Raw genomic sequence first — 16,386 nt, 5'->3', positions numbered from 1 at the left:
TTCAGGAAACAAGTTAGTTCTGCTTCATCGCTTACGGTACAGCAGCTGTACAGTCATATCTTCACCAGCCTCTCTTTTTCACTCTACCCTGAGAAACAGAAAACTCTGTCCTGAACAGATTCACTTCTATAGAAATGAAAATGTATTACACATTGATATAAACCTGTTATAAAGTGAACACATTAATGTAATCCTGATATAAAGTGAACATGTTAATTATAAACCTGATAAAGTATTACATTCATATAAACCTGATATAAAGTGAACACATTCATATAAACCTGATATAAAGTGAACACATTCATATAAACCTGATATAAAGTATTACACGTTAATATAAACCTGATATAAAGTATTACACGTTAATATAAACCTGATATAAAGTGAACATGTTAATTATAAACCTGATATAAAGTATTACATTCATATAAACCTGATATAAAGTGAACACGTTAATATAAACCTGATATAAAGTATTACACGTTAATATAAACCTGATATAAAGTATTACACGTTAATATAAACCTGATATAAAGTGATACACGTTAATATAAACCTGATATAAAGTATTACACGTTAATATAAACCTGATATAAAGTGATACACGTTAATATAAACCTGATATAAAGTGATACACGTTAATATAAACCTGATATAAAGTGATACACGTTAATATAAACCTGATATAAAGTATTACACGTTAATATAAACCTGATATAAAGTATTACACGTTAATATAAACCTGATATAAAGTGATACACGTTAATATAAACCTGATATAAAGTGAACATGTTAATTATAAACCTGATATAAAGTATTACATTCATATAAACCTGATATAAAGTGAACACGTTAATATAAACCTGATATAAAGTATTACACGTTAATATAAACCTGATATAAAGTATTACACGTTAATATAAACCTGATATAAAGTGATACACGTTAATATAAACCTGATATAAAGTATTACACGTTAATATAAACCTGATATAAAGTGATACACGTTAATATAAACCTGATATAAAGTGATACACGTTAATATAAACCTGATATAAAGTGATACACGTTAATATAAACCTGATATAAAGTATTACACGTTAATATAAACCTGATATAAAGTATTACACGTTAATATAAACCTGATATAAAGTGATACACGTTAATATAAACCTGATATAAAGTATTACACGTTAATATAAACCTGATATAAAGTATTACACGTTAATATAAACCTGATATAAAGTATTACACGTTAATATAAACCTGATATAAAGTATTACACGTTCATATAAACCTGATATAAAGTGAACACATTCATATAAACCTGATATAAAGTGAGCACTTTCATATAAATCTGATATAAAGTGTTACACGTTAATATAAACCTGATATAAAGTGTTACACGTTAATATAAACCTGATATAAAGTGTTACACGTTAATATAAACCTGATATAAAGTGTTACACGTTAATATAAACCTGATATAAAGTGTTACACGTTAATATAAACCTGATATAAAGTGTTACACGTTAATATAAACCTGATATAAAGTGTTGCACGTTAATATAAACCTGTCTGTGTTAATCGATGCCTTCGATCTCAGTCGAGAACACTTCATCATCATCCTAACGTGTTATGGATCTTGTAAACACATCATGTCTTGGCACCTCTAGTGATTTTCATTCTGTTTTATTTGTCAGTCCTTGTGTTAGTAGTTTGTATGGAGTAAAGGGTGTACACCATGATCCGTCCAACACGTGGACGTGTATCGTTATCCAGATCCCCCTACCCCTTCCCCAAAGGTCCCACGAGTTGGGTTTGGCATGCTCACGTTCTCACGCCTCCGTCACTAATCGCACCCATATGTTCCTCATATGTGGGACGTCGGTCCGGTCCGGTCCGGTTGTTTTCTTCCTTCCTGTCGCACCCGGTTGCGTGTTTCCATGGTGACGTGCGCCTTCACCTTGGTGAACAGCGCGAGGAGCTCCGCGAGAGTGAAGGGATTTAGCCGTGTCATGATGTGAGAAACGTTTGTGTAGACAGATGGCAGCTTGATTAGAAGAGGGAAGTGGAAAGAGATGCCTTCTGGGAGAATAATTCCATCTCCCTCTCTCTCTCTCTCTCTCTCTCTCTCTCTCTCTAACACACACACACACACACACACAGGTCCATCCGTCTATAATTCAGTCCCTGTGACTGTGAGTTGGGGTTCCCTCCATGCCGTCTGACATAACAGGAAACGGAAACGGTGTTTTCTAGCATGGCGAGACCTTCAGCCTCTATCAGTTTGTTTTTTTATTTTTGTTTCAAAAGGTTTTTTTTTTTTTCCAGTGATGACTCTTCTGTAGGAGAAATGAAATAAGCTCCGCCCCCTCTCTCTCTCTCTCTCTCTGTTCACTCTACCTCTGTTGTACATGTTAGACGGCTTTTTATAATTGTAGTAAGGTTCCTCTTTTGTGCTGTTGTAGTCTAGACTCGTGTGTGTGTTTGTAGCTAAGATAAGGGGGACCTTGCTTTGGTTTGAGCTGAAGCTAAAAAGGAATTGGGCAGGGGGAAGGGAGGACCGAATGGTAGTAGGGAAGCAGGGGGTGGGGGAGATGAAGGGGTGTGTGTGTGCGCGTTAGAGAGAGAGAGAGAGAGAGAGAGAGAGAGGCAGGAAGGGTGGGAGGGTGGAGAGACCTCCAGCTATTGATGGGTAAAGAAGGGAGGGGTTGAGTGAACCAACGAGTAAGCAAGAGTATATGAGAGAGAGAGGGAGAGAGAGAGAGAGAGTGAGAGCGGAGGGAGGGGTGTGTGTGTGTGTGTGTGTGTGTGTGTGTGTGGGCAGAGACTGTTCTGAATGAGGAAGCGGCAGAGCCATTTTCACCGTTGAGTAAGAGCACGCTGCTGTTTCGGGAGAGAGGAGGGAAAAAAGAAAGCTCAGTTTCTGGATTTTTTTTTCCGATTCCTTGGCGTCTCTCTCTCTCTCTTTCTCTTTATCTCTCCATCGGTGTGCCCGGGTGTTGAATGAGCGGGGCTTTTGGTGGTGGGACACAATGGGGCAAAGTGCCTGTGGCGACTGGGCCGTTGTCCTCCTGAGAGGGGGAGGGGGAACAGAGAAGACCGGCGCACAGAGCTAACGCAGCTAGCCGGCCTCGGGCCTCTTCTACCCGCGCGCTCGCTCTCTCTCTCTGTCTCTCTCTCACTCGCTCTCTTTTTCTCTCTCGTTAAGGCGAACAGGAGCTCTCTTTTCTGGACTTCTCAGGACTTAAAATCTTCACTACTCTCAGGATTATTGTGGACTTCCTGTGGATTTAACATGTGTTCGGCACACTGGATCTCGGGACACATTTATCTGAACTGGAGATTTGAAAGCTAGCTGTGCTCATGTTCGGGGATTAGAGCGGTCCATTGAGAAAAGAAAGAAAGAAAAAAGTTTTACCCCTCTCTCTGTTTTGTTCCTTTCGGTTTTTGTTCCGGAGAACCTATAAATGGATTACAAGATGCATTCCAAGTCCAATGATTTGCTGGATTTTCAGACACTGGATGCCCTTTTGGAAAAAATTGCACATTATTCCGCAGCTGTAAAAAGGTAACGTGTCTTAAACTTTTCTTTTTATTTCCACCATGTTTTTTTGTGTGTATGTAGCTTTATAAAGTTTAATAACCTTTTCCTCAACAGTTCTGTCCAGGTTTGTTTGTAGAACCGATCAGATCGCAGTAACCGTGTGAGAGAATGAGCCGTGTTTGTACACACGCCATAGATTTTAGACACTTTTTCAACACACTTTCCTGTTTTTTTTTTAATATATATATCTTTTTGGACAAAATGGCTTCAAAAAGAGAAAACAGTGTTCATTGTTAGCAAGGAAAGCTTAAAAAACCCTGGCCAGGCAGCCTCCTGGTGAGAGAGGGGGTGTGTGTGTGTGTTCGTGTGTGTGTGTGTGTGTGAGTAAGCCGGGGGGAGGGGGTGCTTTCGGAGGAAGATGGGGGTGGCGTATTTGTTGTGGCAGCAGGCAAAGGTTTTGGAAACCGCTCCCAGCTCAACTCAACATGAATACTTCTACCTTGATGATGATATTATTAGTATTATTATTTATCTATTTATTTATTTTTTTGAGCCCTCATTGTGTTTAGACAAATCCTTCGTTAACCCCCAAGACGTTGTTTTTCCATACTGTCAGAGTCCTGTTTTGCGTAAACAATACGGAAAATGCGGCGCAAGTGACAGCATGGAACTTTTACAGCCTCATTTGCTGGTATTGAGCGACACTTTAAATGGTTTACCTCACACAGTGACCCACAGCTGTGAACCGCATCTGACCTTTTTCACCGCACAGACCTTATCTTTGTCAGATCCACACAGAGTCAGACTGATGCAAACGCATGGAACGTTGCAACACCCAGACGCTGGAAAAAGTTCGTGACACGGAGGAGCATAGTGCACATGCCGCTCTCCGTATACCGACCGGCTGAGGATGACCGCTGCCGTTTTTTCCACTGCTGGGACTTTAATGTTTTCAGCATGCCTTCCCTTCCATTTGTGTGTGTGTGTGTACATGTGTGTGTCTGGAGGTGAAACAAACACGTCTTGGGATTCAGGCTTTAGACTCAGATCTTCCCGGAGAGGAGCGAGGTCCAGAGCGAGGCCGAGTCAGCGCCAACTCAGAGCAGCATTTATTATTTATACACAAGCTTTCAAGCCAATAACCAACCTCCGTCTTCCTATGTTCGGGAGAGCTTTTTGTTTTGTTTTTTTTCTCTTCTTCTGGAAGTCCCCACACACACACGAATGATTAATTTTTTACTTTTGTGTGCGTCCTTCTTTTTTGTTTGTTGTCGTCTCTTTGTGAAAAATAAAAACTTGCTGACTTTCTTTTTCATGTGGTTGTACATGGGCTTGGCTGCCTTACAGAACCAGATTTCCTGGCTTTTTTTTGCTGCTCTTCATGCTCATGCTAGCTAAAGCCACTTCCTCTTTCACCAAGCATTCCACAGGAGTTTGCAATGATTTATGCCGAGGTCAAAGGTCAACTCTTATTCCAGAGAGGCTTTGCTGAGGAAGGAAATGAAGCAGGGGGAAGTTTTTTAACAGCCGTTAGGAACGCCTCCGCCGGTTTATTCCCACTTTTTCCTTCGGTAGCTGTAAATAAACCAAGTGTGCATGACTCGATTGTTCTCGTAGGCATCATGTTTGTTTGTTTGTTTGTTTATGTTCCTAAGACACACACACAGGTCTAGCAGGAACTTTCTTGGCAGTGTAGATAATTCACCGGGTGGTTTTTTTCCAGCCTTTCCTAACACATCTGTAGCGACAGTACAGCACGAGTCTAAGCACCAAGATCAATATAAAAAAAAATCTAGTTTAATAAAATAAATGCCTTAAATAAACTCGCAGAATTCGTACACTCTAAAAGTGAAAGTTTTAAGAGGACACAGGCTTAGCTGCATGTTTTTTTTTTCTTCTTTTTAATAAAGTTTAATCCTTCTTTTTAGACACAGGACCCTAAACTGGAAGTGTTTGCTCTCACAGTCCTGAAGTGTTTTGTGGTCTTCGTGTGCAGATAGAATCAGTGTTTACTTTGACTCGTACTGATTATGTTAGAAACGGCCACAAATGCTTTCCTCGGAGGGGGAAAGAAAAGAGTCCTGTGTTTCACTCCAGCGATTTAGAGCAACACCTTAAACTGGAGATTTTCCCAGAATGAAATATTCGCTGTTGTGCTGTAGATGATGTGGATACACATGAAAGCGTTTTTCCTGTAGATCACCTGGTCTCGGCTCGACAGACCAGTTTACAAACACGACAAGAGAGAGACTTTAGCTTCAAATCCGCAGATTAAGCCTGTCTGTAGCTCTGTTTGGGCGAGATCGAGATTGTACTGTCTCCGTCACGTCTACAAGTGCATTCTTACACGTCTCCTCCATGTCACCGCTCTTGCTCCGAGTTATTTCAGTTTAAACTCCTTGCACGTGGCCATGCATGCTTGGTTTATGTGCATCAGCAGTGGGAATACGGAGAATTCTACTTGGATCGTTTACAAAAATGTCGTGGAATTTAACATCGAGAGGTTAAAGGCAGAGATGTGCCTGCCTCATGCAGTTATTTCTAGAAAACTGAAAGCTATGTCACGTTATATAGAGAAGAATGTGTATATAAACACGCATGCTCCTTTAGACAGCACATGCGATCGATTCAGGAAGGATTATACTCGTCACTCATCAGTTACCTGTAACAAACAAACAAAAACAAAATGGTGGATTTGAATATCAGAGACATGAATGAATTTATCCAGTCCTTAGCAAGAAATGGTTTCCGTGAAGTGTGTGGATCACGTGTGAATAAGGCAGTCCATGTGAGCTGGATGGAGGGGAGAAGTGAGGTGTTTTGTTTTAAGGCTAGTTTTTTAAGGAAGCAATATATCGTTATGTGCTGCGCCAGGTTTAGGGCCTATATGTGATGGATACAGACTCGACAGAAAACTCAAGCATTTCCATAATCCCAGCGCCGTCACTGCACGGCTGAATTAAAACGATTAGACGACCGTGTTGGTTATCTGATATAAAAGTATTCTAGATTGGAAAATCAAATCTGGGATTTCTAAGAAGTGTTTAAATTGTGTACGAGTATTCAGTGACCAAATACGGCGGATTACATTCTTAATTTCAGCCCAGACAGATGCTTCAGGATGCGAGAAGTGTGACTCGAGATGAGGACAGTGCAGGTCATTTAATCTTTGAGGAACATCTGAGGAATGGTTGTCACTCAGGTCCAGGTGGAAACCTAATCCCGTCCAAATAGTGCTTCTTATTCTTCCCCTCTCTTTTTAAGAGAACTGCTCGTACACTCCTCATTTGCATTGTTGAAGCATTGTTCCTTTTTTTTTTGTTTTCGGTGTTTGTGGTCAAGTAGGATTTCACCACTGATTGCATGAAATACGAATCAGAAAAAGAAACCTTTTAAGAAATAAACTAGAAAGTCTAGTATCATATTTGTTCGCATAATATAAAATATCGTGTTGCTTCTCCTGTTGCTGTAGCTGGTTATAATGAGTAGATGTCGATCTGTACAGCAGGCACCTCCATCAAAACACATCTCTGTTGTATTAAACAGGAAGTAGCTCCCGGCCGTCCTGCCTACCTGTCTGTGCCTGTTCTGCTTCTCATGTTCTCGCTGTCTGTACAATCCTTAAAAAAACGACAGATCGGGCGATTTCTGAAACAATGATTCGACTCGTTCTGTTGGTGTAAGGCGCTCAGATCAGCAGGCTGTGTGTGTGTTTGTTTCTTTAAACATGCGGTCAGATTTATCGTTTCTGGGTTTTATGGCTCGGAAAATCGGTGTAAACAAAAGTAATCAGCATTGAAATGAGTCTCTGTTCACACGTCGGTTTGGAAAGCTTCTAACCTTTATCATCACTGATCATCTTGATCTGAAAAAAGTTAAAGTTAGATCATTAAGCAAGTGTGCTTCAGCAAGATGACACGCGTCCTGTCGTCTTATCACTCGAAGAGATTTCACTAGAAGGATCCCATTTTTGTGATCTTTTTTAAAGCTTTCTAGTCATTAAAACCGAGAAACTGTAAAATATATCCCAAGTTCAATAGTGTGGTCGAGTGAGTTGATTAAGGGTTAGGATTAAAATCCATTCAAAGAAATAATTATGAAAACGAAAAAAAATAAACTTTTAATAGGTCAGGTGATAAACATCAGACATCCGAGGACTTGTACTAGGGCTGAACGATATGATATCAATATTGTGATCAATTGCTGAGGCATGTTTTTCTAGTGTATCTTAATGTCTTAAAAGGTGTGTTTTAACTTGGAATTAATTTTGACAGACGTTTAAAAAATGCGTTCCTCTGTTCAGAGTTAAATACTTTATTTCTACTCAATCAAAAAACTATAGTTTATCGTATAAATCTGATCTGAAATCCTGACTAGTGTAGTGTATAAATCTGATCTCGTCGTATCACACACTGCTGCTTCACACCGTATAATTATTCTCCTCTCACAGAGACAGCGTATCAGGAAAATTTATATAAACCATCAGAAAGAAAATTAGACACACGCTATTAAAGACCATTATCCTCAAGTCAAGTCTTATTCATGGAAGAAGCACTCTCTAGCTGTTGCTTTGACAAACTTGTCTCGCTTGTGCTTGGCTTACGAATGCTCTCTGTCGCTGAAGCCCGTGTTCATTTTGGAGCACTAAGCAGACTAGAAGGCTCCATGCTCGTGTAATGTAAACAGATTTCCTTTTCTTCGTTCACGCCGTTCATCTCAGAAAACCCTCGCAGGCAAAAAAAAAACCTTTCAAAAGGAACCAGGCGCTGCTGTTTAAAGCATTATCAAAGCAAAGATCACGCCTTTCTCCGAAAGGTGCGGTCAGCCGTTTTTATTTCATAGGGACTCAGTAAAATCTGTCCAGAGGACAAACTTGAGCAACAGCCAAGTCACTTCAAGTCAGAGAGATTTAAAACAGCTTCAGCTGATTAACACCAAAAAAAAAAATCACTGACCGCACCTTTAAATTTGTTTACACCAAAATATCCAAGCGTGAGTCAAATAAAAGCCTTGATAAAACTCAGAATAAAATATTTAAAGCATGTTCAACTCAACCAAAAATTAGTCCTTATTTTATTTGTTTATTTATTTATTTTAAAAGATTTTAGATTTTCTAAGAATAGCCTCCCTTTATCTGTTAGGATAATCTGAGTCCTCCTGAGTCTCAATCGGTGTTTTATTATTTAGATCTTATCATTTTTGTACAGTATAATGGTCAATGACTGTTTTATTGTGCTATATAAATAAACTAAACTTGAAGCTAGTTTCACTCTACAGAAAAATGCTTGTCGTAAAAGATTTAGTGACTCGACTGACGTAGCCATGGTTTTGGACTCGACTGACGTAGCCATGGTTTTGGACTCGACTGACGTAGCCATGGTTTTGGACTCGACTGACGTAGCCATGGTTTTGGACTCGACTGACGTAGCCATGGTTTTGGACTCGACTGACGTAGCCATGGTTTTGGACTCGACTGACGTAGCCATGGTTTTGGACTCGACTGACGTAGCCATGGTTTTGGACTCGACTGACGTAGCCATGGTTTTGGACTCGACTGACGTAGCCATGGGTTTTGGACTCGACTGACGTAGCCATGGGTTTTGGACTCGACTGACGTAGCCATGGGTTTTGGACTCGACTGACGTAGCCATGGTTTTGGACTCGACTGACGTAGCCATGGGTTTTGGACTCGACTGACGTAGCCATGGTTGTTTATATTTGAGCTAGGAATTATTTACAATCCTGCTTTATTTGGCATAACATTACCAGGCTGCACGCATGATCCGCAGTACACTGAGCTGCCATGGTTTTTGACTCGACTGATGTAGCAATAATTTTTGACTCGACTGACGTAGCCATGGTTTTTGACTCGACTGACGTAGCAATACTTTTTGACTCGACTGACGTAGCCATGGTTTTTGACTCGACTGACGTAGCAATACTTTTTGACTCGACTGACGTAGCCATTGTTTTTGACTCGACTGACGTAGCAATACTTTTTGACTCGACTGACGTAGCCATTGTTTTTGACTCGACTGACGTAGCAATAATTTTTGACTCGACTGACGTAGCCATTGTTTTTGACTCGACTGACGTAGCAATAATTTTTGACTCGACTGACGTAGCAATAATTTTTGACTCGACTGACGTAGCCATTGTTTTTGACTCGACTGACGTAGCAATAATTTTTGACTCGACTGACGTAGCCATTGTTTTTGACTCGACTGATGTAGCAATAATTTTTGACTCGACTGATGTAGCCATGGTTTTTGACTCAACTGACGTAGCAATAATTTTTGACTCGACTGACGTAGCAATAATTTTTGACTCGACTGACGTAGCCATGGATTTTGACTCGACTGACGTAGCCATGGGTTTTGGACTCGACTGACGTAGCCATGGTTGTTTATATTTGAGCTAGGAATTATTTACAATCCTGCTTTATTTGGCATAACATTACCAGGCTGCACGCATGATCCGCAGTACACTGAGCTGCCATGGTTTTTGACTCGACTGATGTAGCCATGGTTTTTGACTCGACTGACGTAGCCATGGTTTTTGACTCGACTGACGTAGCCATGGTTTTTGACTCGACTGACGTAGCCATGGTTTTTGACTCGACTGACGTAGCCATGGTTTTTGACTCGACTGACGTAGCAATAATTTTTGACTCGACTGACGTAGCCATTGTTTTTGACTCGACTGATGTAGCAATAATTTTTGACTCGACTGATGTAGCCATGGTTTTTGACTCAACTGACGTAGCAATAATTTTTGACTCGACTGACGTAGCAATAATTTTTGACTCGACTGACGTAGCCATGGTTTTTGACTCGACTGGCGTAGCAATAATTTTTGACTCGACTGATGTAGCAATAATTTTTGACTCGACTGACGTAGCAATAATTTTTGACTCGACTGACGTAGCCATTGTTTTTGACTCGACTGATGTAGCAATAATTTTTGACTCGACTGACGTAGCCATTGTTTTTGACTCGACTGATGTAGCCATGGTTTTTGACTCGACTGATGTAGCCATGGTTTTTGACTCGACTGATGTAGCAATAATTTTTGACTCGACTGACGTAGCCATTGTTTTTGACTCGACTGACGTAGCCATGGTTTTTGACTCGACTGACGTAGCCATGGTTTTTGACTCGACTGATGTAGCCATGGTTTTTGACTCGACTGATGTAGCCATGGTTTTTGACTCGACTGACGTAGCCATGGTTTTTGACTCGACTGACGTAGCCATGGTTTTTGACTAGACTGGCGTAGCAATAATTTTTGACTCGACTGGCGTAGCAATAATTTTTGACTCGACTGACGTAGCCATTGTTTTTGACTCGACTGACGTAGCCATTGTTTTTGACTCGACTGATGTAGCAATAATTTTTGACTCGACTGACGTAGCCATGGTTTTTGACTCGACTGATGTAGCAATACTTTTTGGCTCGACTGACGTAGCAATACTTTTTGGCTCGACTGACGTAGCAATAATTTTTGACTCGACTGACGTAGCCATTGTTTTTGACTCGACTGACGTAGCCATTGTTTTTGACTCGACTGACGTAGCCATTGTTTTTGACTCGACTGACGTAGCCATTGTTTTTGACTCGACTGATGTAGCAATAATTTTTGACTCGACTGACGTAGCCATGGTTTTTGACTCGACTGACGTAGCAATAATTTTTGACTCGACTGATGTAGCCATGGTTTTTGACTCGACTGACGTAGCCATGGTTTTGGACTCGACTGACGTAGCCATGGTTGTTTATATTTGAGCTAGGAATTATTTACAATCCTGCTTTATTTGGCATAACATTACCAGGCTGCACGCATGATCCGCAGTACACTGAGCTGCCGCACATGCTAATGATCAGAAAAACAATGTCTAATACATCTATGGAATGGGCGTTAGCGTTATCGTGCTTTGGAACAGGTTTTCTCCTTTTACGCTGAGGACGTGTTTCTGTTTCATGTTTCTGATGGTGTATTTGATCATGTAAGCAAGTCATAACCATTTGCTTTGATCTCTAAGCGTAGGTCTGTCATCAGAGGATCGTGATCGTGTCATCTGATATTGTTTAGCACGCTTCATCAGAGATTACTTTGGATCTTTGCACAGTGTGTAATACAAGTGTGATCTCGAATCCTGTCCTTCTCGCCAGGCCGACCTCTCTGCGTGACGTGGGTTATTTCAGGTCTCTCCGCTCTGCTCGTACTTGAAATTCCAGTTCTTTCCGTGTTCTCCGGTTTGGTAGGCAAAGCCCTCGTGGCTGTTATCAGTGAGGGAGTGGAATTTTTTTCCCCTGCTCGGCGTTAGTGCTGCGAAACGCTCACTTCCTCCTTTTTCTCTTGCTTTTCACCGGAGCTCTTCTGGGTGTGGAATTATACGGTCATGTGGTCCGCCCACCGTTCTCATCACAAGGTGAGTCATGAAGAATGCGGTTAGTCAGAGGCAAACAATCGCACTGTGTGTGTGTTCGTGAGAACAGAGAGGTGAGCTGGAAACTCTGTGTTTTAGACAGCCCGAGGCTAAAGGCTAAGCACTTTAGCGTGCAGACAGAGTGGGTGGTTTAGAACTGATCTGTCCACTTCGGAGCCTCGACACGTCGACCGACATTCCTCTTGCAGCGCTTTGAGCCTTTTTTACTCTACTGTCTTGTAAGCCAGGTCTTCCCGAGTAATCCCATGTTCTGGACACTCCCAAGAACCAGGGACCATCTTTGCGATCGCTCGGACTCGCTGTAAAGAACTAGTTGTTCTCCGAACTCTGATTTAAAACCAAAAGAAATGAATTTAATATACTTTTAATAATAATGTTTAGAGATTTAGTGTTTTTCTTCCCTGCAGAAATGCAAACACTGCTTTACCTCAGGCTGTTATGAAGCACCGACACTGACGGCTCCTTCCGTAGATGTTAAACACCTACGAATGTCCCTGTGAGTGATTCCTACTAGAGATCTGTTCAACGACATTACTTATCCCGACCAATCAGAATCGAGCGTTCAGCAGAGCCACTTTTCATTCTTAATTAATTTTCTTGCATGTCCTAATGATCAAGCGAGCCATTTAACATTCATGTAATTAAATATAAACAAATGAGCCTTGAAAGAATATATCCAGCTAGATGGTTAATACTTAAAACGAGAGAGCTCATGATTATTTATTTTACAGTTACTGGAAAGTATATAACATCAGCTGGGCTCTGGGTGTTGCAATTACGTTTAATTAATTAATTCTGGAAGTCGTAAATCGTGATGGCGTCCAGTTGGTTTTTCTGCAGCAGCAGCAGAAACCCTGGTCGCAGAGCTTCAGCAGGACAGTTTGTGAAGCGCGTGTGAAATCTCGCAGTCCCTTTGAGCCGAGACTGGTACGTGTTGTTTTGTCTGGTGACGGAGCGTAGTCTTCACTCCTTCCTCCTCCTCCTCCTCTTCCTCCTGCCTGTATGTCTTTCAGATTTCTCGACTCCTTTTACCAGGTACATCAGGGGAAACTCTATACGTTTTTCACTTCAGCTCAGCTTTATGAAGTCTGATAACAGAAACATCGTACAGCCGTTTTTTTTTTCCTTCTTGTTTTTTTTTCATTTTAGACTTTAAAACCAAACGCCTACTCGACTGTTCCTCAGCTCACTGTGTGGTAAACTCCGTGCCTGCGTCTCCGTTCAGACTGATATTTATCTACAAAACCCACGTCTGGTGTGGTGATAAACAAAAGGGCTGCATGTGAGTGGTTTACTCTCGCACTCAGAAGCTCCGAATTGTGTCGAAGGTTAACGCCTACATGGATTTGACCTCTGTCTGTCATCGCTTTTGTTTTTTTTACTACTGATTGCAATTTTGGTGGCTGTCTGGATTCCAGGGGAATTTGATGTTGTCGTGAGCTGCAGCTCAAATCTAAAGCACTGACCTTACAGTCTAGAAGATCCCAGAAGGCACAAAACAAACCTTTTAGATTGGTTTGAAGGCTACATGAGAGTTTTATTTTGTCCGGTTCTGAATATCCATCTGTGGGCATCTTGTGACACTGGTGGTTTGTGCTGCTTTTACCACCCTCACTGTTTGCGTCGGTGAAGCATCACACAGACGTGTTTTACGTGCTGTTATGAAGGTGTACGCAAGATGGCCGACGCGTGAATCACGTGGTCGTTCGGTTAGAACTCAGAGTCCGATGTATTGTGTCTGTGCAAATCGTGGACACTACAGCGCATCTCTAGCAGCATGGTGTGTTGAAATGTATACGTGTACCATTTTAGACTGTTAATGAGGTTTTAACAAAACTTGTGTGTATTAGCCTTAAACATTTTTCAAGGTGTAATGAAAGGGTTTTGATTTGAGATGCAGATCATGACAATAACAGACTCTCTTTTTTAAGAGAAATACTGTGCATGATATCGCTGAGCTTTAAACTAGAAAATCGGACGAATCTGAAGTTTTGGCTCCGATTTGCCATCCAGGTGATGCGTTTATTTCTGCAGGTGTACGTACGATTTCATTCAACAGCTGTGAGCCGCTTGTATATGAGGGATATGAAGTACTTATAAGTTCTAAGGATGTGCCCAAGCGATGCTTCAGAAAACCGCAGGATACACACCACTCCTGCAAACAGTTACACCAACATCTAATCTGACTTTAGCGCTAATGTTTATTCACAGTGACGTCAACATTTTCTTACCCAGATAACATCATGGTGGTAACGTTTGTTTTTCTTTTTGACTTGATAACCACGTTGTGGAGAGCTCAATTTTCAGGTCTATAAATAGCTCACAGTGAATAATGTGACACCTTCGTCATATAACGTCCAAATGTCTTCTACATTATCAAATGTAGCACGCCAAAAAAACCCAATTGTTTTGTCCGCACACGCTCGACACAGAGCCACGATTTCATCACCAGAGACGTGCACATTTACATGTTCAGACATGACACATGACAAAGTCCCAGACGACCGGCTTCAGGTTTTTACCTGCATTTAGTTCTGTTTAATTTAGAAACAAACAAACATCGTGGTTTCATCTTACTCTGATGTACGTGACATGTCAGGTGTGTTCTCGAGACTTCAGAAGGACAAGTACATCTTGGAAGGAAGTAGTAAAGCTCGCTGGTGTATTGTAGAGTGTATGATTTATGTGACATGTTCATCTTTGTGCAGCTCAGTAAACAGCTCATTATGATTCAGGTACTGTTTAGTTGGAAATTCTGTTTAGTTGGAGTTCTTATTATGAATAAACTTTTAGCATCTATTATCAATGTCATGAAATATTTTCAACATGAATAGCTTTGGGCTCGTCACCCCACATTTTTTTAATGAGATTATTCTGGCTTGATGACTTCAGTTGATGTCTGTCGAACACAGAGTTCTCCTCGTCTGTGAAAGTTATTAAATCACAAGGAGTCAAATTGTCACCTAAATGCATCATTGCCATAAGTTTTGGGACGTCTGTCTTTACATGCACATGAATGTTGTATAGAGTTGGCCCCCCCCTTTGCAGCTTCAACTCTTATGTGTTTATGGGAATTTTTGACCATTCCTCTAGAAGTGCATTTGTGAGGTCAGGCACTGATGTTGGATGAGAAGGTCTGGCTCGCAGTCTCAGCTCTAATTCATCCCAAGGGTGTTCTATCAGGTTGAGGTCAGGACTCTGTGAAGTTCCTCCACACCAAACTCGCTCATCCATGTCTTGATGGACCTTGCTTTGTGCACTGGTGCACAGTCATGTTGGAACAGGAAGGGGTCATCCCCAAATAAGGTTCCTACAAAGTTGGGAGCATGAAATTTGTCCAAAATGTCTTGGTATGAAGCTGAAGCATTGAGAGTTCCTTTCACTGGAACTAAGGGGCCTCAATTCAATGATTTTTGGAGGGGTGTCCCAAAACTTTTGGCAATATAGTGTATTTTTTATTCACTGACGCTTCATATTCCCAGTGTCAGAAATAAAACTTTTCTGGCGGTGAGTTTCAGAATATAAAATGCTGCAGTCTGGTGTACACGCAGAATCGATGCTGCAGCATTAACACAGCCAGGTCTTCACTCTGCACCGTCAGCAGAAACCCTGCTATTGATCTCTGTCACTCCAGACTGTGAAACTTTTGAACACTCGCCGTTTTCAGCTTTTGAACACTGCGATACAAGCCACAAGCAAGTCGCAGGATTGACAAGGGTTCACACGGTCCTGGCTTTGAAAGTTTAGGGTTTTTTTTCTTCCTCTATATCTGTTAGTGCTGACTAATCCACTTAACACTTTCTGTTAAAGCAGACACTTTTTCTTCACTTTTACTGGAAAAGTGTACATCACTCTAGCAAACGTTTCCCTCCAGCTCTGCAAAATGCAAATAAAAATCTGCTCGCCGAAGCCAAGGTGGAAATAAAATTCACAAACATATGTGGTGGATGTAGTTCACATGTTTCAGCACTTTATTCAGATTTATCTGAACCTGGCCACAGAGGAGCTGCAGGTTAGAGAACAGGAACCAGTGTGGAACGTCACATCTCGCCATCACCCTGCTGTTTTTCTCGTTTCTCTTTGACGTCATGATCAGGATTTTCCACAACTCCCGCTCATTCATTCACTTTCGTTTCCTTTTGCAAACTGTTGGTTTTTTTCTTCAGATAGTTTTGACCTGCAAACTCCAGATAAGATCAGTGCTAAAAACCTTAAGCATTTATTTCTCTATGAATATCAACAGCTCATGGAGAAAAGTGGTTCAGTCCAGGCTGTGTAGACACTGTACCCTTTTATATAGGGTTTTTCCCCCCTTTCTTTTTATTTTTGCATGAGGATAACTGGAGAAAAGCCACAGGAACGGTTACATAACCTGACATTTCTGTTA

At 41.1% G+C, this 16,386-nt stretch overlaps 1 protein-coding gene across 10 annotated transcripts in view; it reads left to right on the top strand.

The window, feature by feature from the left end:
* Positions 1-16,386, top strand: part of brd4 (bromodomain containing 4) — a 51,336-nt gene that overhangs the window by 13,650 nt on the left and 21,300 nt on the right. For 3 of the 10 annotated variants that reach the window (XM_058378264.1, XM_058378270.1, XM_058378260.1), the window contains exon 1: positions 2,829-3,574. The exons of 4 other annotated variants lie outside the window; for them this stretch is intronic. In XM_058378264.1, coding sequence (XP_058234247.1) covers positions 3,474-3,574 — 101 coding nt within the window. In that variant the 5' untranslated portion in view covers positions 2,829-3,473. Of the gene's footprint in view, positions 1-2,827; positions 3,575-16,386 lie in introns of those variants that run through there. 3 more of the 10 variants (XM_058378265.1, XM_058378263.1, XM_058378261.1) reach the window with 2 other exon arrangements.

Source organism: Hemibagrus wyckioides, linkage group LG24 (genome assembly GCF_019097595.1).
Source record: "Hemibagrus wyckioides isolate EC202008001 linkage group LG24, SWU_Hwy_1.0, whole genome shotgun sequence".
Taxonomy (NCBI): Eukaryota; Metazoa; Chordata; class Actinopteri; order Siluriformes; family Bagridae; genus Hemibagrus; species Hemibagrus wyckioides.
The sequence above is the reverse complement of the archived record's forward strand: the minus strand, read 5'-3'. Positions and strand labels throughout refer to the sequence as shown.